This window comes from Fukomys damarensis, unplaced genomic scaffold, assembly GCF_012274545.1.
Source record: "Fukomys damarensis isolate Sample0158 unplaced genomic scaffold, DMR_v1.0_HiC HiC_scaffold_12, whole genome shotgun sequence".
Classification (NCBI taxonomy): Eukaryota; Metazoa; Chordata; class Mammalia; order Rodentia; family Bathyergidae; genus Fukomys; species Fukomys damarensis.
Window position 1 is genome coordinate 31,306,074 of NW_022900924.1, and position 22,389 is coordinate 31,328,462.

General features: G+C 33.9%; 1 protein-coding gene across 1 annotated transcript in view; it reads left to right on the forward strand.

Moving 5' to 3' along the window:
- Sec62 (SEC62 homolog, preprotein translocation factor) overlaps positions 1-22,389 on the forward strand; it is a 26,468-nt gene that overhangs the window by 563 nt on the left and 3,516 nt on the right. The window contains exons 2-7 of the mRNA XM_033762517.1: positions 6,407-6,515; positions 7,618-7,723; positions 13,497-13,701; positions 13,928-14,020; positions 16,595-16,655; positions 19,920-20,039. Coding sequence (XP_033618408.1) covers positions 6,407-6,515; positions 7,618-7,723; positions 13,497-13,701; positions 13,928-14,020; positions 16,595-16,655; positions 19,920-20,039 — 694 coding nt within the window. The remainder of the gene's footprint in view (positions 1-6,406; positions 6,516-7,617; positions 7,724-13,496; positions 13,702-13,927; positions 14,021-16,594; positions 16,656-19,919; positions 20,040-22,389) is intronic.

Genomic DNA, 22,389 nt, shown 5'->3' on the forward strand with positions numbered 1-22,389 from the left:
GGCCTGCACTGCGAGGCCTGCCACGTCCGGGGCACAGGACCACAGACGCCGGCCCTTCGCGTCCCTAGCTCGATCGCACATCCTCGCGCCGCAGATGCCCAGAAATTAAGGCCAGGTAATTGGGGTAGAAAGAGGTGTAGGTCTGACCTAAAGCAGCCGGTTCTTTGTGCGGGTTGACTCCTGAAGAGGAAGGACCTGAACTCGCTCAGCTCTCCCGGAGACCCAGGGTGCTATCTCCCCTGTCTTAACATTTTTTAATTTAATAGTTTACTTGAAGCTTGCTGGCTGTCTTCCAGGCGACAGGGTGTAAACAAACACAACCCCATTGGTGCAACGAGCTGGTGGCACCCAGAAACCTTTCACATGCCAGTTTGTCATCATAACCTACATAACATCCCTCCCTCATTCCACAGGCACGACGGTTGTGCATTTCTTTCCGGCAATTTTATCCTTGCCGTTCCTGTTCTTTACTAAGAAGATTAAATATGTTGAACATCTTTGACTCAGGATTCTCGTTAGTTGCCTCATCAGTTTGTGTTTAGAAGCCAATGGCATCATAAATCGATAACATGTAGCAAATTATTAACACACGAAACATATTGTTACACTCGTCTTTCTGATCCTTGCTTAGAATGACTGTTTCCTTGTTATCGTTATTTTTTTTAAATTGCCAAGGTATTGACCCACTCACAGGTGTGCCTAGTTGAATACTACTGAAAAAATATCTGTGATCAGTAAATTTGCACTTTGGCGGTAATAGAGTAATTGTGAATAAGTTGCAGAATGGAATTACAGGCACATTCCAAGTTCATACAGGGCTTAAAATTAGGGCTTGAGGTCAGTGAGAAATTTCTTATACTATTCTTAATTCTTTTTGAAATTTAGTATTGTTATTTTAACGTGGTCAGACTATTAGAATTTGTATTGAAGCTTACATTTGTACTTATTGCTATTTACACTTGACAGAATTTTATGCCCTTTAATATAAATTGTTGTTTCAACTGCTCTTTACTGTTGTAAAGGTGATAACAATTCACTACTCATATTTCAGTTTTGCTCTTATATTAAACAGACAGGTAGGCAAAAGGATGTATATAATCCTGTAATGGTTGTGGCCCAGAAGCCTGTCTGTATACTAGCTTCACCAGTTATCTCCATCTCTAATAAGGGATGTTTACTGTAAAAACAAAAATTTAAAAACCCTGTAGGGGTAGATTTGCTATGGAAACAATAGGTGAGTCAATTACTTATTAAAAGTTATTGAAGGTACTTGGCACAAAACCCCTTCCCTTCTTGCCCTCTCCCCCAGTATAAAGGATTTAGGTTGTTATTTTGGTTTTTGTTAAGCACTCTTTGATATGCTAAAGAATATTTAATAACTATCTTATTTAGTAAACAGATCATTAGGTTTGAGCTGTATAAAATATAGACATGTACTTTCCATTGTTTATTTGAGGATCTGATTTTTTTAAAAATCAGTTTGGCATACTGCAAAATGAAAATAAGTTATTTTTCCTGTCCTCAAAGTTTTCTACTTGGCTTTGTAAAATGTGGGAGATCTTGGAGAACTACTACTTTTGTGAAGTTGTAACAAATTTATAAAAGTACACTATCCTAGGAAATTCTTCATTTTTTTTTCCTCCAGAGAATCAAAAAGTAGATATTGGCACCACTTGAGGTAAAAAGATCAAATGTAATGACAAAGTTCAGAGATTGTTAAAAAAAAGTCTATGGTGGGACTTTAAAGGCAGACGGGTAGGCAACATCAACTGAGTTTCCTGCCCTTTGTTACTTGATGTTTCATGTTAAGAGAAAATTTTGTATTAAGTAGATTAAATGACCTTGGATTTCATTTTCTAAAAAGTAGCTAATTCCTTTGTTTTTTTTTTTCTAGTACAATGTAACTTCATGTTCTTGTGTCCCACCCAAGTCGGGAGCAAGAGGGCTATTGTCATATTTCCCTCTTGGACCCAAATTACCAGTCACTGAAAACCTGAAATGCATATGTGTTCGTTGACATTATATTGTAAAGTTTTAATGATTGAGATTCTCAAATGAGAATGATCTAAATCTAAATTAATGCATTTAAAAATAAAATTAAGAAATGCAATGATGTAAGTTTTTAAGAAAATATGTCAACAACTTCATACAGAATAAGTATTGCTTACTAGAAACATGGTTTAGAATCATGGTATCATGAAATTTAAGAATTGAAAAGGATGTAGTAGGATTTGTTTGAAATTATTTTCTACAAATTCAGTCTGATGCAAAAGCTAAGTGGTGGACCTAGGTTACTGATCTCACCTAACAGCCTCATCACCCTGGATTACTCAGTAAGATAGTAAGCCTAGATTTAGACCAGACTTCTAGTTTGCAGTTGAATATTCTTTCCACCTCACCACTGATAAAAATAAGTTGTAATGAAATAATTTAATCCTAATTTTTTATTTTAAATCGTAAAAAGTTTGTCCCCACTAAAGAGAATCATCCCATCTAGTATTCTCCTTATATGTACAATATCTACTTAAATTTGGAGACATTTTAATGGCTCACTACTTCTTAGAACTTTTATAACCTCCTTCAGTTATTTTTGTTGCATCCATTTGTCTCCCTGGCAATAAAACTGCTATATCATGGACTTACATGCTTAATTTTGGGAGAGGAAAGAAAAGTTTGGGACTCTACAGCCAGATTTTGGGACTGACTTCTCAGGACTTTCTGAAGAAAAGAGGGGAAACCCAGGAACCCAGTCCTAAGTATGGAAATCTTCCCCAAAGGCTTAATAATAGAGGATTTTGCATTTATCTGACAAATATTGCTACAGAGATTATACAACAAGTTAATTGGAAGTAATGTATAAAAATACTGCTATAGTCAAGATTGAGCAAATGACTTTTCTGAGCTTTCAGATTTTATTGTTAACCTACTGTTTGCATTCTCAGATACTTTGTATTGCTATTTTTGTACTTCTGTACCAATGCACAGTAGATCTTGTAACCTCTGTCATTGTAATATTTAGGTGTTAATGTGTTCTAAGTAAACAGTATTATTGGTTAAAAAGTTTTATAAGATTGTTCTAACCAAACTTTAAATTTAAACAAATTTGGGTTGTAATTTGCAGTAGCCAATGCATTGATATTCAGGGAAAGGCAGTCCAGCCTAAAGTCAGTGGCTTTTAACATCTTCATTCTAACACTGTTATTCTCATTACCTGAGTTTTAAAAAAATCCTCCTCTTTGAGAGTTAATGGTATGTTTTCTGTTCATTAGTGGGTACTAATATTCTTAAAAGGCTTTTATTTCTAGTTAGAAGTCTAGAAAAATTAGGAAAATATTTTGTTCGCATTAGAAGGGAACAGAGAGGAGGGATAGGGTAGTCCAGTGTATAAACAAATGGTAAGACTGTTTTATACCCTCTTTAGGGTGCAGCAGGGGGATGGTAAGAATAGACACCATGCAGGACCTCCTGTATTTAAAACCAACATCCCATGGTCAGGTTCTCATGCTACTTTTCTACAGCAGTCTCTTTCTTCAGAGCTCCAGAAGAGAATACAAATTATATCCTTTTTATTAAAGGCAATCTGTAACATGGTTAACATAACTTGCTGATACTTTGTGCAGTGGAGGAGTAATTCTGTGTCTAGTTGGAAGAGATTACCCAAATCTTGTATTTTCTGAATGTCATCTGTTCATTGTTGCTTACTAGTGGCTTTATCAAGGGAGGACTACATTTGTGGAATGATTGGTTAACTTGAAATTGTTAAAATGACATTTAAAATTTTGTGAGTATGTAATAGTATTAGATTTCCTGTTGCATGATAGAATCAACTTTCCAGCTTTTATATATCCTGCTATTTAGGCAGATTTTTCATGTGATGCTTTGATAAGCAGTCAGATTAGTGCACTTACATGTGATCAGTAAGTGGTTTAATTGAACGTTAGTATGAGTGTTGATATACATTCCTAAAACTAATGCGATTGTTCTCTAGAATCACTTTCCCACCTTTCCTTTCTTATTAAAAAACTATCCTTTCCTTTCATCTACTTAGAAATCTAACATCCTTTACCTGACCATTTCATTGTTCTACATTTGAAGTATTTTAAATATCTACATCTTCTAGTTTTAGTCCTGTATCACATTTACTTGAATATTATATTGATATTCTGACTAATTTTCCTGCCTTATTTTTTTTTCAACACATAACTACCAAAATAATGTTTAAACCGTCTTTATAGTTCTTTTCTATTAAAAAAATTACCAGTGTTTCTTCTCTTAACGTATAGGGTAAAGTCAGAATTTCTCAGCCTACATTGAAGACTCTTTATTCTTACCTATATTTAACCTCCCAGTGCTTCGCAAATATCCTCTGCTGAAGCCAGATTTTGTGTTCATTCTCAGCCACAATGTTTGTTTTTGTTTTTGGTACTGGGGATTGAACTCCAGGACCTTGCATTTGCGAGGCAGGTGGCTGCATCACTGAGCTGAATCCCCAACCCTGAGCCACAGTGTTTATGGTCTCCTGTTTATCCAAAACTTGTTTATCTTTCAAATCTAGCTCCTCCTTTCAAGAGATCTTTTCTGGCTATTCCCATTCCCATTAATTCCTACTTCATGTACTTAAAAATTATTTTGCTAACTCTCCTTTCAGAAAATAATCATTGCTGCTTGCATAGTTATGTAACAAAGTGCAAGTATCATACCTTACACATCTTTACTAGTAATTGTAGCACCCAAAATTAGGATACTCAGGAAGTATGAATTTGATTGAATGGTTTATCTGCCCTAAAAATCTTTAGAAATAAGCCCAACCCATTATAGTTAGTTAGATAAACTTTTAAATTGATATATCAAATGATGAAAAAATTGAGCATATGTGAGTGTGATTATAAAATATAATTGTTTTCTATAAACCACTTAAGGTTTCATTTCCAGATATGTTAACTTTCAGTTAATAGATGAGCCTTCTAGAAGTATAGTGTATTACACAAACATAATTAAATACTAACATTTAACATCATATCAACATGTATTAATAGATGTTTGCATGGTTTCACCAGTTTTACTAGTTTCATCTTTTGTTATATCAAGAAGTATATTTTATAGCTATAGTTTGAATTTTTATAAGGCTTATAGTTTTTTTTGTTTTTTTGTTTGTTTGTTTTTTAAGTACTGGGGATTAAACTTGGGACCTTGTGCTTGCGAGGCAGGTGGTACCACTGAGCTAAATCCCCGGTCCTACATTATATTTTATAAACCTCATAGATGTTAGTTTGGAGTGTTAAACTTTGAATTTCCAAATTTTAAGATTTTACTTTTTGGTACATTTATTTGTTTGTTTGTTTATTTATTCATTCATTCATTCATTTATTCATTCTGTGCCGGGGATTGAACTCAGGTCCTTGTGCCTGCGAGGCAGGCGGCAGAACCACTGAGCTAAATCCCCGGCCTGGTACATATTTTTATAAATAAAAGTGGAACTTTTTCATAAATACTGTATTTGGTTTTTACAGTAGTCTTCATTCAAGTTGAGTGGTTTGAGCTTTTAATTTTTATTGCCACAAATAACCCATACCTGGTAGTTATAGAATATGTAATAGACAATTTGGGAACAAATATAGAAGAAAGAAAAGAGGAAAGATTAAATCATTCTTTTTCTTTTTTTGAGGCAAGGCCTCACTATGTAGTTTAGATATAACACAGGCTGGCCTCGAACTCACAGTGATTCTCCTGCATTAGCCTCTCCAGTGCTGAGATTATAGGTGTGCACCACCATGCCCAGCATAGATGAAAGCAGTCTTTGCAAAACTATTGTCCTTGCCTTTCATTAATTGTTTCTTCAAATGATACAGTAATATATCTGTTGTAGCATTTCTAATTTTTGCCTCACTATTACTGGGAAGAGGAGAAGGCAAGTAGGAAAGGAATTCTAATCAATGTCTGCTAACTCTTAACTACAGAGGAAAGAGAAGGGAAAGAGTACCAGTCATCAGCGTCTCAGTAGTTCTTAACAGTAATCAAATTGAAGCAGCTAGCATGGTCTGTTAGCCATAACTGGGATACATATCATTAGTGGTTGTTATTTAACATTTGTGGTACCAGTTTCTACTTAGACCTTTGGGCATTCACTATTGGCAACATCTTATCTTTGTGGCTATTAAAAAGAGGTCCTACAAAATGATGGTGAATTGGTGCAAATTAGTTACCATGCTGGAAAAATAAGCCAGAGAAACAGGGTTTGGACCAATCAATTTTTATTTGAGAAATAATTTTTTTAAATCTCCATTTTCTCTTACACTCAGCCTCTTCCAGAGAAGGCCTGAAAGCAAAGCCTATATTTCACTTGAAAGATTTAAAGAACAAATCTATAAATTCTTTATTACACTAAAGTAATATTCTTTTGTTGTAGGAAGTTGGTGAACCATCTAAAGAAGAGAAGGCCGTAGCCAAGTATCTTCGATTCAACTGTCCAACAAAATCCACCAATATGATGGGTCATCGAGTTGATTATTTTATTGGTAGGGTTATATTAATGAAATATTAGTGTATGTATATAACTTAGGAAATTACCTAAATTTAAGCTATGTGGAAGTTTTTAAGTCTTTTTCAAGTGTGATTATTGAAATGGGGTGATAGACAAGGCATTTATTATCTTATTTTTATGAGGGATAATATCTATAATAATAAAATTGTTTTCTAATTATTTGTTGAAAAATTTTTAAATAGGGTTTATTTTCGATGTTCTAAAATACTACCTTGGGAGCCAGGGATTTAGTTCAGTGGCTCTGCCCCTGCCTACCTGCCTTACAAGTTCAAGGCCCTGAGTTTGATCTCCAGTACTAAAAAAATAAAATAAAATACTACCTTGTTCTGCTAGTATGTATATTTGGAACTAGGAGCTTTAATTCTTCACTTTATACAGTCTCATTATAAGCTGATGCCACCTATAATGTACCCCTATAGCTTGTAAATAGTGGTTACATTTGCCTATCTCATCAGTGAAAATTACATGTCACAATTATTGTCATATAATGAGAAGAACTTATCTTTTTCTTCTGTTTTATTAATGACTTTGAAAGTTTTGAAAAAATAGATGTGCTAATCTCTCCAAATCTGTTTAGCTACTTCTAGTGACAACAGTAGGTTGTTCACATATTGTTCAGGTTACTTAATGAGAATTTTCATTGTTCTGACAAAGAGAAAGATTTCACTTTGCCCTATGTTTGTAATTATTTGATGAGTGATAGAAATGTTTAATATTTTCCTGTAAATTTGTCTTGCTGAATTAATATTTCTGAATGCCATTTATTTCCCATCCTTGCTTTGAAAAGATGTTTATCAATATACTCATTTCACAAGTTGAGGTTATGAGGAAATTATGATGGTCATGTTAAACTTAATTTTGGGGGCTGGGGATTTAGCTCAGTGGTGCTGCCGCCTGCCTCACAAGCTCAAGGTCCCGAGTTTGATCCCCCGCACCAAAAAAAAAAACACAACTTAATTTTCTATTGAGCTCATTTTTTTTCTGTTGTCAGAATGTTGAAGTTTGCTTTCTGAAACATTTCTTAAACTATAAATTTCCATCTATACTAAATTTAAAATCATAAATCTCTTCCTTAGCTTCAAAAGCAGTGGATTGCCTTTTGGATTCAAAGTGGGCAAAAGCCAAGAAAGGAGATGAAGCTTTATTTACAACCAGAGAGTCTGTGGTTGACTACTGCAACAGGTAGTATTTAATTCTTGGTAAAGAATATTGCAAATAATAATAATTTAAAATTTTCTCTATAGTCCTCAAACTCTTTACCTATTTTTATCATTAGAAGTAGTGATACTACAACATGGCTTTCATATGTAACCTAGATTTCATTGTAGAGCAGATAGCCTGAGTTTCTTCCAGAGCTTTTGTAGGGATTCCTGTTCATGCTGTTATCTTTGCTGTGTTTTTTAGTGCCTACATCCTGAACCCTAAGCCAGAGACTTTCCTGATTTTAGTAATTGTTAATGTATCCTTACAAAGTCAAGGCAGCTATAACACTTGTCTATTTTTGAGAATTTCAAGATGAAATATAGACAGTTAAGTAACATACACACGTTTTTCATAATAGGTACCTTTTCTTTGCAAAATAAAATATTTTTGGTGGGGTTATAGTACTGGTGACTGAACATGCTAGACAAACATTTACCATTGAGCAACGTCTCCAGCCTGCAGACAAACTTTGAATGATGGATGGTGTGTCTAAAGGACGAAAATCACCCTCCTTTTACAAAGAAGTATGGTAGTTTCTCTTTATTTTTCTTCCTTGGTTTACTTAATACTTGTTAAGCATATTTATCAATATATGTTAACTAAATGTTATTTTCATGACACTAAAGTTTATAACCTGAGAATTTGAGATTTTAGATTATTTTTTGTGTTTGATAGAGTTAAGTGTGTAAATAGCACTAAAAGTATCAGCTATATGAAAACCATCTTTAAAAACCAGTTTTACAATCTGGTTTCTTAAACAATTATCCAATATTTGTTAAGATTTTTTTCTTGCCAAAGACTAGAGATCACTAAAGGACATTTCAGAAACAATAAATTTCATTGTTTGGTTTGGGATGAGCTAAGAGTGATACAACTGGTATTTACTTGTTCTTACAGCTATTTTTCTGATTAACTCTCAAATGTAAACTTCCCTGCCTCCTTCAAAATAGATTTATTCTTTATATATGGCATAATAATGAAGGGATGCTAGAAATGTAGGAACTGGGGCTCAGGGATGTTAATAACCCCATCTAAGGTCACACGGCTAGTAAGATCTAAGATTGTAAATATAGCAATCTCCCCCCAGCAGCATATGCTGTTAACCACTGCACTATAACTATCTCCCACAGTAAAATGATGCTGTATTCAATGAAGGAGAAGTTAAAATTGAGTCACTTTCCGGTTGTATTATTTCAGGTATTAATTCTATAAGCCCAAATCTCTTAAGGAGAACAGTCAGTCTCTTTAAGGAAAGCAGTCCGTATCACTTGACCTTTTAGAAGCCTTGGTATTGTGTTACATGAAAAGGTCAGAATCCAGAGAATATCCTAGAGACACACTTTTCATTGTGTATATTATTCCCATTGATGTCAGGTTGTCTGTCCTTTCCACTCTAAAAATGAAGGAGGGAGGCCTATCAGGTCCCCCTGGCCACTTCTAATTAGAATCTTCATGGTGATGGCCAGACCTTACTGAGTTTTGTCCAGTTTCATTTTCTAAAGCAACTAACTGGGCCTAATGAAGTCTAGGAAAAAAACACAAAATAGGAAAATGTAGGCTAGTAAGAAAATAATTTTTTGTAGTACAGTGTGTACCTTTGGTGGCCTATTTTACATACGAACTTTTCAACCTATTCTCATCGCTAATCTCAGTCCAGTAATGTCCTTCTCTTGTGCAAGTATATCACAGTCATTCTTGTGGTCTTTCTGTGATCCTAACCTTCTACTTTCTCTGAATGATAATCCTTCCTCTGTTATACCTGTCTCTCAATATTATAAGCACATCCCTCAAATCCTGTTTCTACCATGTAGTATTCCTCAGGTTCTCCCACTCACCCTTATATCTAAAGTTTACTGATTTATCAAGTTACTATTATCCAGTTTGGCCCTTAACTTTTTTAGAATTCTTACATATGTGTTAATTTTTAAAAATGTTTTGCCAGCTAAATCTGAAAACAATTGTAGGACTGTTTCTACTTTATTATAACTCCATACCACTTAGCATGATATAGGTCTTTAGCTAAAAGGCACCATTGCTGCATAGGTGAAAGTCCCTTACATATGCCTGGCATTCAATTAAATATTTGATAAATCTGAAAAAAAGATTAGAAGTGAGGAAAATGTACATGGCAATTAAAAACTTTTTACAAACTATTTTTGTTTCTTCTTCTTCTTTTTTTTTTTTTTTTTACCAGGTATCGAACTCAGGTCCTTAACCTTACAAGGCAGGCGGCAAAACCACTGAGCTAAATCCCCGGCTCACAAGCTATTTTTAAACCATGTATATCAGTCCTAGGAATATAGTGATTATAGTGATTTGTTCTCTATTTCAAAACACATTCTCTGGCGGGGACTTAGCTGGTGGTTCCGCCGCCTGCCTGGCAAGCAGAAGGACACAAGTTCGATCCCCAGTACCAATTACAAGGCAGGCGGCAAAACCACTGAGCTAAATCCCCGGCTCACAAGCTATTTTTAAACCATGTATATCAGTCCTAGGAATATAGTGATTATAGTGATTTGTTCTCTATTTCAAAACACATTCTCTGGCGGGGACTTAGCTGGTGGTTCCGCCGCCTGCCTGGCAAGCAGAAGGACACAAGTTCGATCCCCAGTACCAAAAAAAAAAAAAAAAACCACACATTCTAATCTCTTTGGGAAAATTTATATCTAATAAAAATAATTGGTGAAACTGTCAAGAATAACTTCACAGAAAATATTTTAATCAAATTTTGAAACAGTAAGTGATTGCCCAACAAACAAGAAAAAGGGAGTTTATTCCCAGGAGAAAGCACAGCAGAGCGTATGGAGATAGGAAAGTGTGAGTTCTATGAAAATATTAGAAAGTTTTGTATTAGTAGTTTCTCCTATGTCTTATATGTAAAGCTAAATAAGGCCTGGTGCCGTGTAAGTGTCTAGAATCCCAGCCATTCAGGATGCTAAGGTGGAAAAGCTGCAAATCAAGGCTAGCCTGAGCAATTTAGCAAGATCCTGCCTCCAAAAAAAGCCCACATAATTAGAAGGTCTGATTTATTACTAAGGTTAAATAATGTCAATCTCATTTCCCTAATCATAGAATGAGCTGAAGTAGACATTCTTTAAAGACCCCTGAAAGAATATGTCAGTAATATACTAATTACAGAACAGAATGATGCTATAAACAATGATTTTTTAAACCAAGTAATACTCTATTACTGTAAATTAAAGGTTTTGGTATAGCAGTAATAGCTAAAATTTACTGAGTACATGTATACCAGGCCCTATGCTCAACAATTTATATGCTTCTCATTTACCCTAAAAATCCCTATAAGGTACCCCATTTTAAGAGTCTGCTGAACTGAAGTAACTTAGCCAGTTTCTCCCAGCTATTCAAGTGGTAAAGGAAGCATTTGAAGCCATCTAGCTAAATGTGAAATTATTTTCAGTGCTAATTTGTTTGAAAGTTAATCCACAGGCCACTGTGCAGGAAGAGTGACAGAAGCAGACAGCCTTACTGGTTCTGTGCCCTTTTGATCTTTTTCTGTTAGGGAAAAGACTTTTCTAGTAAAGTTCCATGGTTTATTTCTTACTTATTTTTTTAAGATCATTTTTTCCACTGAAGTAAATTTAAGAAAACTAAAGATACAGAAAATGGTTTAGAAAACAACCATTTGCAACTCTATACTTCAACTATCTGTATATGTATACTTGTACTCATTATATAGATAGATATCTATTATATAAAATACTAGTTTTTCTCTTAACATAAGATGAATAAGGTATATTTTGTTTTCATACATAAGATGAATAAAATGTATTTTTGTTTTCATATTGAGGGGTAATATAGAAAATCTGGAAATCATATAAATGTACAGACAAAATTAGACTATATGTTCACTATAAAATGTTTCAAGACATGACATAAAAAATACAAAGTTCTTCATATTCAAACATATCACTATTAAATCCTATTTTCTGCTTACAGTAGCTGATAATTAAAGACTAATTTCAAAATTTTGTTTGTTTACATATACATATGCTTAGCAGATATCAATAGTAGCATTTGGGGAGGGCAGTTTGAACAGTAGCATGATTATATGCTAACTAGATAATGAGCAATTTGAACAGGCCAAGTGGACCAATCGTTAGCTTTTGGAGATGATCATGGGCTGGACCTAATGGGGCAGCAGAAAGAAGCCCAGCCAGGCAGGTGATATATAGGTGCTACAGAGGGCCCACAACACAATGTTCAGAAAGAAGTAGTGTGGACAAGAAGCGAGAGCTGATGTGATATGCAGGTACTGGTGAGGTGTAAGTAGAAAGGTGGGTAGTAGCCATTAGCAGGCACAGATAGTAGTAGTAAGACCTAGCTTCTAGATATTGTAGTATTTGTACAGTATCAAGGTAGGAATGAAAAAACAAATCAAGAATTCTGAAACCAAAGCATGAAATTTGAAAAGGTGGCTTATGACAAAGGTAAAAGAAACCCAGTTTCTTGGGTAGAATTATAAGGTTAGAGAGGAGCTACCAACACAGGCTTAATTTAGGATCAGCTGAGCTTCTAAACTTTACCAGATAAATGAATAAAACAACAATCTCAGGCCAGAGATTTAGCTCAGTGGTGCCTCACCTGCCTCACAACTGCAAGGTCTTAAGTTCAATCCCCAGTACAGGGTGGGGGTAGGGACAAAAATTTATTCTCAAGGAGTTTACAGTACAGTGAAGAGGCACACAGATACAATAAATTATATGGTAAGTTACCAAATGTATGCTATGGATAGAATAACAGAGGATGGGGAAGGCTTATGATTTTAAACAGGAAAAACTGTGTAGGAAGTAAGGGAATGAAACAAAAAGACATACTGTGAAAGAAGTAAATTCCTGGTAAAGGAAACAGCCAGTATAAAGATGCTGGTAGGACACACACACACCCACACACCCACCCACCCACCCACCCACCCTGCACCAGGGATCAAGCTTAGGACCTTGCACTTAGCAGGCAGGCTTAGTTCCACTGAGCTACATCCCCAGCCTGGTTAATGTTTTTTTAAATTGTATTCTTCACTAAGAAGCTCAGCACCTGTTTTATTAAATAGTTTCCTGTGACTAATGTAAAGGAATATATAATGTTTTACCAAATAGGTTGCACATTTTTTCAGATAGATCTTGTAAATCCTTATCAGAAAACAGGAGCCTCGTCTTAGTAGATGTAATTATTCATTCTTTAATTCAAGATATTTTGTGAGCAAGATAGTTCAAGAGCAAGCAGTCAGCTGGATTGTGAAGTACATGGAAGAGAAAAAAACATCCAGAAAGACAGTGAAGGTACATGAGTAGGACCAATTCATGGATATACTTTTACTCTGTAATATTTCTTAGACTGTTTTCCTTTTTATTTGTTTTCTTTTGAGACTTAACATTAAATGAATCTGAGTATTAATTATACTTCATGTAGGGAGAGGATTTACTGTATAAGTATAATACAATCCAAAACTATAATGTCTTTCACCTAAATATATAGTTAAAAGTGAAAATTAAATTAAATATCACTGAGTTTTGACAACCATACACAGTTATCTAATTAGCTAAGGTTTTTTGACTTGGAGTTGACTTTTTCTGTAAGTAATAGTAGTAATTTCTTTTATGAGTTGCCAGTTTATGTCTTTCTGTGTGCATTTTATTTGGGTCTTGATATTTTTGGTTTTTATTCTGTGCCTATAATTCAAGGGAATGTAATGTAATTTTTTTTTTTTTTTTTTTTTTTTTCCCAAACCAAGGCTTTTAAAGAAACAGTTTTTTCACCGAGCACTTAAGGTAATGAAAATGAAATATGATAAAGATATAAAAAAAGAAAAAGATAAAGGAAAAGCTGAAAGTGGAAAAGAAGAAGATAAAAAAACCAAGAAAGAAAATGTAAAGGAAGAAAAGACAAAAAAGGAAAAAGAGAAAAAAAAAGATGGAGAAAAGGAAGACTCCAAAAAAGTGAGTTCAACTGAAATTAGGTAAAAATAAATCATTGTGTGTGCATGATTGACATATGAGCATATTTAAAATATCAGCAAATACTTGACCTAACCATATTAGGATTATTAGAAATATATCATGGTTGGAAATTTTTGTGTTACAAGTAGTGAAAGCTTTTTGCTGTATGAATGTCACATTGTTTTGGCTTTCTTGTGTTATTTCTATTCAACTTGTGTTTTCATAGGAAGAAACTCCAGGAACTCCTAAAAAAAAGGAAACTAAGAAAAAATTCAAACTTGAACCACATGATGATCAAGTTTTTCTGGATGGCAATGAGGTGAGAAGTCAGCCTATGATTAGAAATAATTTTTCGTGGAATTTTTTAGAAATATGTTTGATGCCTTCACTAAGAAACCATTGAGAGTAATCACACAATTAAGTATATAAAAATTGCTCTATTTTTAAAAATAAATTTGTCTAGGGCCAGGGATTTAGCTCAGTAGCACTGCACCTTCCTCATAAGTGCAAGGTCCTGAGTTTGATCCCTGGTACCAAAAAAAAAAAATTTGTCTAAATTTAGATTTATAAAACATCAGTTTGACTGTGTGTGATAGGAATCCTTAAAAAAGTGATGTAACACAAAATAGATGCTTATTTCCTTCTCATCAATGTAATCAAGGGATAAGCATTATGGTGGGCCCAAGCTCATTTTTTGTTGTTGTTTTTTTTTTCTCTGTGGGATATTTCTAGCTAAGGTAACTTCATGGTCCAAAATGATTGCCAATATTATGTCTATATCCAAAAGAGGAAATGAGAGTAAAGAATGTACTTCTTAAGACTCTTTTTTTTTTTTTTAATTGGTATCAGGGTTTGAACTCGGGACCTTGCATTTGTGAGGCAGGTGCTAGAACCACTGAGCTAAATCCCCAGCCCTAAGACTGTCTTTTAAAGACACTGTCCAGGAAGGTGGTGATTTCATTTCTGCCTGGATTCCACTGGCCAAAATCCTACTCAGATAGTCTTGCTTACCTAAAATAAAGTCTGAAGAATGTTTTGATACATGTGGTTATTCACTCAGTGAAAATTCAGTTTCCATTATTATTTTTTAAATTGGTTAATGGGTATACTTACTGATCTCTGCTCATGTACCATATGTAGTCAGACACATTATTTGAGGAGCCTAAATTTTTCAACATTACTTAGTGCTTTGAGATACTTTTATCTTTTTAAGTAGGGTTGTGTGGTGGTATTCTATGAACCAGTACAGAAATACAAACTATAGCCAGGTGTGGTGGCACACACCTGTAATCCCAGCCCTTGGGGAGGCTGAGGCAGGAGGATCGCTGTGAGTTCAAGACCAGCCTGGGCTACAGAGTGAGTTTCAGGTCAGTCTCAACTACATAGATTGAGACCCTGTCTCAAAAAACAAAAAGAAAAAAGAAAAAAAAAAAGAAATACAAACTGTAATACTGGTCATAGAACTATTGTAAATTCAAGGCATATCCTTTCTTGCTACACTTAACACTAGTAGTATATGTATAAAGTATATAGTATAAGTAGTATATGTGTAAAGTTGTGGTTCCTTGTGTATTTGAAATTCTGGAATAGCTTTTTTAAAAAGCTCTAGGCTAGAATACTTGCATAAAAATATCAAGTATAGAGGAAGGGTTGATAAGTGTTTTTATGTGAAGTATCCTTAGGTAATTCTAATAGTTAACCACTGTAAGAGAAGACTACGTGTCTTTCCCAAGATGAGAGCCCAAATGCCTTCAGTTAAAAGCATTGAGCATCAACTGTATGTTAGACATTTTTATAAGGTGCTAGGAATAACATGATAAATGACAAGTGAAATTCTCTGTAAGGAAACACAGTCTATTAAGGATGGGAGCATTTAAACATGTTACTTTACAATAGTATGTTATTAATAATGTGAAAACACTAATGAGGTAGGAATAGTTAATTTGATCAGTAAGGACAGAGGAGGTCTAGAGAACCTGGACACCTAAGCTGAGCCTTGAACAAGGTTGTCTGGCAGAACGTCCGGTTTACCACAGAGGAGTTACATGTACATCGAGCAAGGAAGCAGGCTGAGCAAAAGCTTGTATGGTTGCCATCCTGAAGTCCTAGATTTAATTATGTAGAAAACTCCCATGTACCCCAAAGCTTTCAAAGTTTGAAAATCTCCTTTTTGTTTTCAGTGTTTATTTTGGAATGGTAACTGGCAAAAGAAAGGTCTGGAACTGATTCCCAGGAAGAATACATAGTAAAATAGGGATTGCTATAGATGTTAAAAGAATGAAGTCAGAAAGACAAAGAGTTGTAGTCAAAACACAATTAAAAAATGAAATAGCACTGTTCTTTATAGAAACTAAAGACAAAACAAAATGTAATGGATGATGATTGAGCATAGGTTTAATCTGAATGATGTAAGATTCTGCTATATAAAAAATAGCCTGCTAAAAGTAAATTAAGCTTTTAGACAGTAGTTCGTTCTTCATAGGTTATAAACCCTGTATGGAGAAGTGGGCAAAAAAATTACTACAGGGAGTCACAGAATGTTTATCTTCATCAAGCATGATCTTTAATAAAGGTTCTTTGTGTGAGGTCAGTAGGAGAGAAAAGGATAAATTTTAGAGCTGCTAGATTTGTACTGTGGTCTGGCTGGAATATATTTTAACTGTTCTTAGCTGGTTCATCATTATATTAGGGACTAAATTTTTTTTTTTTTTTTTTTTTTTAACTTGAGTAGATGCCACTCTAATACTGAAGGGGAAGAGTCTTTGGAAATTAATTACAACCTTGTGCTTTTGAGGCAGGCAGCAGAACCATTGAACTAAATCCCGGGCCCTAAACTTTACTTTCTAATGTGACCTTAGAACTTTTAAGCACTGAGATTTCTTGATTCTTACAGGTTTATGTGTGGATCTATGACCCAGTGCACATTAAAACATTTGTCATGGGATTAATTCTTGGTAAGTACCAAGGTGTAAGTTGCTTTAAAGTACAGTCTAAAATTTAAAAATCAAAATGTAGCAATGCAATGGAAACCATTGCTGGGGGGTTTAGCTCAGTGGTGCTGCTGCCTGCCTCACAAAGGAAACTATTTTTAAATTTAACATCAAAGAGTTACTGCATAAAGAGTATACTTTTTTTGAGACCTGGTCTCACTATGTAGTTGAGACTGACCTGGAACTCACTATGTAGCCCAGAATGGTCTTGAACTCACAGTGATCCTCCTGCCTCAGCCTCCCGAGTGCTGGGAATACAGGCGTGTGCCACCATGCCCAGCATAAAGAGTATACTTTAAAATCAGGAGATTAATTATAAACCATGAATATTTACAACACATTAAAAGGAAGATCTTTAAGAAATTAACTGCTTATCAACTTGGTAGAAAAATGCTAAAGGTAGCTCATAGATCTTGAAATACAGTGACTAGCCATCATAAATAATACTCTCACTCATAGTAAAGTATAACAATAGTGAATGTTTTAGAAAAACCAGCACTCTCCAAAATTGATAAGTATATCCACTGCTTCAGTTTTAGGGAAGGCAGTTTGGTAATATGTTTGAAATTGTTAAGTGCCAGGCTAGGGATTTAACAGGGCGGGAGAACGTGACATTCGCAAGACCTTGGATTTAAAAACAAAAAGTATGTGTACATATGTAAAATAATTTTAAATGCATATAAAACTGACCCAGCTATTCTACTATACAAAATGTATCCCATTTTGTGCATACAGTTGCCCAAAGTGTATGCATTTATGTGTTGCTTAGCTTATTTTATTTTATTTTATTTTGGTTTTTTGAGACAAGGTTTCTCTATGTAGTTCAGACTGCCCTTGAACTTACTGTGTAGCCCAGGCTGGCCTCAAACTTGTGGCAGTCCTCCTGCCTCGTTCTCCCAAGTGCTGAGATTACAGGCATGCACCACCGTGCCCAGTTTGATGTGTTTCTTATTTTAATCCAAATCCCTCAGAGTAATCTAACAAATAATTTTCAAAGTAAATTTCTGTTGATTTTTGGACTAGTAATTCCCCTTAAAGGAATTCAATCTATTATATAGTCATATTTGCACATATTTACATGTACATGGATATTTATGCTATTAATGTTTGAAATAGGTTAAAACTGAAAAAGAATTGAAGTTCCTCAGTAGGAGAAGGGTGAAAGAAATTACAGTGTAATAGAATACTATGCAGCCTTTAAAGAATGAAGATGTACTGATGGGAAGATACCTAGAATAGATAAGAAAACTGCAAGAGTAAGAATTGTGTGTAAAACATTCTGTTTAGGTAGTTTAATTATATATAGGAAGTCTCTGGGAATATAAATACTGTAAGTTTAATTAGCCCCTGAGAAGTAAAATAAGAATGTGGATGCAGAGTTAATCTTTGCTATACTTTTTTTATTTGTTTCTGATTTATTTTTTTAATATAAATGTGTGTTTCTCTTAAGTTTAGGATAGGCAGGGATGGATAGAAAAGAATGATTTAGCAAACAGGAAAAAAAACAGATATTAATTAAAATAAATTTAGCCAGTATGATATCCTAGGATCCCACTCAGAACAACTCTTTGGCATAGTGGTAAATGCTTGTAATCCCCAGCTTCTGAGGAGGCTAAGACAGGAGTATTACAAGTTTGAGACCAGCCTGGGAAACTTAGTGTGGCCCTGTCTTAAATGAAAAAAGACTGGGGAAGTAGCTCAGTGATGAACATTTGTCTAGCAGGAGCTCCTGGCTCATTCCCTAGCACTACAAAAACAAAACAAAATAAAACCCACTTCTTTTATGATATGTTAAAACTCAGTTAAACCGAAATAGCTAATAACTTTGTTGATTATTTCCAGTTTACTAATTGCTTTCCTAAATATATACTGTCTCATTCTCACAATGTTTAAAAAATAAAAATAGGAATTTACAACACTTTAGTATTGGGGAGGCATTTTAAAAGTACTGTGCTTAGGGCCAGGGATTTAGCTCAGTGGCACCTCAGTGGCCTCACAAGCACAAGGTCCTGAGTTGGGGAATCCCTTATACCAAAAAAAAAGTACTGTGATTAAACTGGGTTTCTTTGATTTTCATATTTTAAATAAAGCCATAGTCATTTATACAAAGGATAAGCGTCTGTCCTTGGGCAAATCTTTTGAGGACAGAAGTCAAACTGTGTACATTTTTTACATCATTTCTGTAATATATTTGATATATAGATCAATATCTGTACAAATTTAATCTTTTTTGGTAATGAATGTAATCATTGAGAAAATGTTTGAAACTTTCTCAAAGTGTTATAATGATGTGAAAAATTCCTTTGGAGAAATTTATGTTCCTTTTCTACTAGATTGCAAATTTTCAGAATGGATGTGAAAAGCATTAAAATTATAACTGTGAATGAAAATAATTCACTAAATTTGTCCTTTTTACACAAAATAAAATTAAAGTTGAGCTGCTGAAAAAAAAAAAACAGGCATTGGGCCAGGGATTTAGCTCAGTGGTTCCACCACCTACCTCACAAGGGCAAGGTCCCAAGTTCAATCCCCGGAACCAAAAAAAAAAAAATGCATTTATTAAACGTAAGGTAATAGCCTCAAAGGATGAAATAATTTGCTTATGGTTACTTAGCTTATAAATGCTAGAACCAGAGTTTAATACTGTTCTAACTCTGCAGACCGAACCACCAATCATCTGATTTGTTGCAATTCTTTCATATTACCCCATTTTACTGCAAAAATACTGGAGATGCTTGTCTACAGCTTTCCTAACTACCAAAAAACTGTCTGTAGTGAAATCACCTATGAGATTCTGTGGATGTCAGAGCTCCTCCTTAGAATCACCCAACTCCAGGGTGAGATCTTAGGATATTTTTGTTTTTATGATTTGTTGTTTCTTTAAGTTTCCCTACTCAGTAAGTAGATAGATGCCCAGTATTCAAATGATAATGTAGACATAGCTTGGAAGTGACAGTAGTTGACATTTTAAAGAACAGTTTTTAAATCTGTAGACAGCTCTTTTTTCTAAATGTGATTTAGGCTAAAAAATATCCAACCTAAGAAGAGGATAAAATATTAAGTTAAATGATGAAATGCTCATAATTTACTACTTTTTAAAAATTGTGATTTTTGTATTATTTGTTTTAGGATTATTCCCCCTAAGAATATGTTAATTTATTATTAGTCATGCTATTTACACTTTTATTCTGAAAGTTATCTGTATAACTTTGTCATTTCTTGTTCCAGTGATTGCAGTAATAGCAGCCACCCTCTTCCCACTTTGGCCAACAGAAATGAGAGTAGGTGTTTATTACCTCAGTGTGGGTGCAGGCTGTTTTGTAGCCAGCATTCTTCTTCTTGCTGTTGGTAAGTATTAATAGTAAAACTAACCCAGTAAGGTAGATATGCAGCAGTTGGGCTGTAATCTCGATCTTCAGGAAAGCTCAATAGCAAAATTAATGTGGCTAATTCAGTAAGTATGATCATCCTATAGTCTTGGTCAGATCTCAGAACTGACTCAGATTGGGTCTAAAATGAAGAAAAAGGTTTTACTATGTCTTTTTAAAAATATTTTTATTAATACTACATTTGATTGACAAGTAATTGCATGTATTATAGGGTACCATGTGATGTTTTGATATATGTACAATGTGGATGATTCACTCAAACTAACATATCCATCACCTTGTTTACCTGTTATTTTATGGTGAAACATTTGAAATTTTTCCTCTTAGTTATTTTGAAATGTTATTCAATCTGCAAATAGATATGCTTTTAAAATTAGAGTGAATATTTAACACTTTTGCAGTGATCATTTATGAAATATAATCTCAGTAAATCATTTTTGTATTTTCAGGTAAGGTAAATAAAGTCAACTTGTGTTAAATATTTAAATTCTATGTGTGTGTTCAGTGAATGTTTCTAAGCAATTTGCCACTTCAAGGAAGATCAATTTTTTTCAGAATAATATAATGCATTAAGGAATTCAATGTTTTAAAAATAAAACAGGAAAACAAACTAATTTTTTTTCTTGGATGATTGAGATGTTTCTTGGCTAACAAGCAATATAAAGAAAAAAGGCTAATAGATACAGATCATGTAAAAATGTTTTTAAAAAGAAAAACATTTTCATGTCAAAAACAGACCAAAAGATGAAAATTCCCATATATTCATACCAATTGATAAGAGGATCAGAATATTAAATAGTAAAAGTCATGAACAATCTTTCATCAGGAGAGAATAAAAATGATTAATAAATATATTAAAAATGTTGGTTAGTAATAAAATTAATTTTCTGCCTCTAGTGAGATTTTTTCCTTTGTTTTGTTTAATATTAACATCAGAGAATTTAACTTGTAGGAGATGCACCCAAATGTGACTATAGTGATGATTGTGTTATGGTTTTAATGTTTTTAATTACACTCATGTATATTTTTCCACATAGAGCATCTTACTTATAATTCTAGTCTTTGAAGATCTTTGTCTTTAAAGGCCAGACACTGTTTAATTTTTCACCTTGGGAAAGATACATGAATCCTTCTCAGTTTATCTAGAGCTGCCTAGAGTTAATTGTATTGAATTCCTTGATATATTCAGAGTTTATATTATTATGTGATATGAAATTCTGGCTATTTTCCCCAAATGACAAATCAACTTTTCTACCAATTCTGAAGAATATTTGTAAAAGAAAAAACAGTATCTACATCATTAACCTAATATCTCTTGTTAGAGAACATAATTTGACCAGGATTATCAGAACACCAGGTATGTGCTATTCTGAGATTCTGTGATGTGTAATACATATGGCAGGCATTACTCCATAGCCCTAAGCAGTCTCCTTTTGTACATCTCTTTACCCTGACTTCAGGGTACTCTAGGATGGTGCTACCATCCATGGACCTGGGAGCTTATCTGGTATCTTTTTTCAACCCATCATTTTGTGGACCTCCTTTTTTCTCTTAAGTGAGACTTTGTCCACCCACCTTTCATTTTTTTTCCTTCCTCTAGTTCAGTTACCTTGAGAAAATCTCCTACTTCTGTAGGGGGCACAAGCACAATTGTAGGCCATGAATTATTATCTAAGCCTGTTAATAAGGTAACTAGTGCTGGTGTTCATACCTATATCAAAGAGAACAGCCATAAACTTTAATCTGACAATAGATATAAAATGAATGGCTCTCAAACTAATGAAATTCTGAAACTCTTCACCAGAGGCTTAGTTCTATTGAACAGGATTGTTCCACATGCTTTTAATTAAACTATAATTTATGACCATTATATTTTGCTTTTTAAAATAAAATTTTCAGTGGTTTTGTAAATATGTTTTAAATTACTATAGATTTAAATATGCATTATGTTATGCATTAGTCTTGCAAATTAAAGTAGGAAACAGACCCCATATTTTATGTTGATTCTGTTAGAAAACGCAACCCCAATATATTCTATCAAATATAGTAATTTTGATTTATAGTCCTCATCAATTGGATATTAAGGAAGTATTATATATTCAAAATTATGTTTGATTTTACTTAGAAATATGCATTATTAATATCACCATTTAAAATAAAATTTGGCATTTTTTAACCTTGTATCATTTTAGTATAGGAGCAGTATTGACAGCACATGTCACAGTTTTTGTGATCCTATTTTGCTCCTGGTAGGTAATACAGTAAGCCTTGTTTTTTTTTTTTTTTTTTTTTTTTTTTTTTTTTTTTTA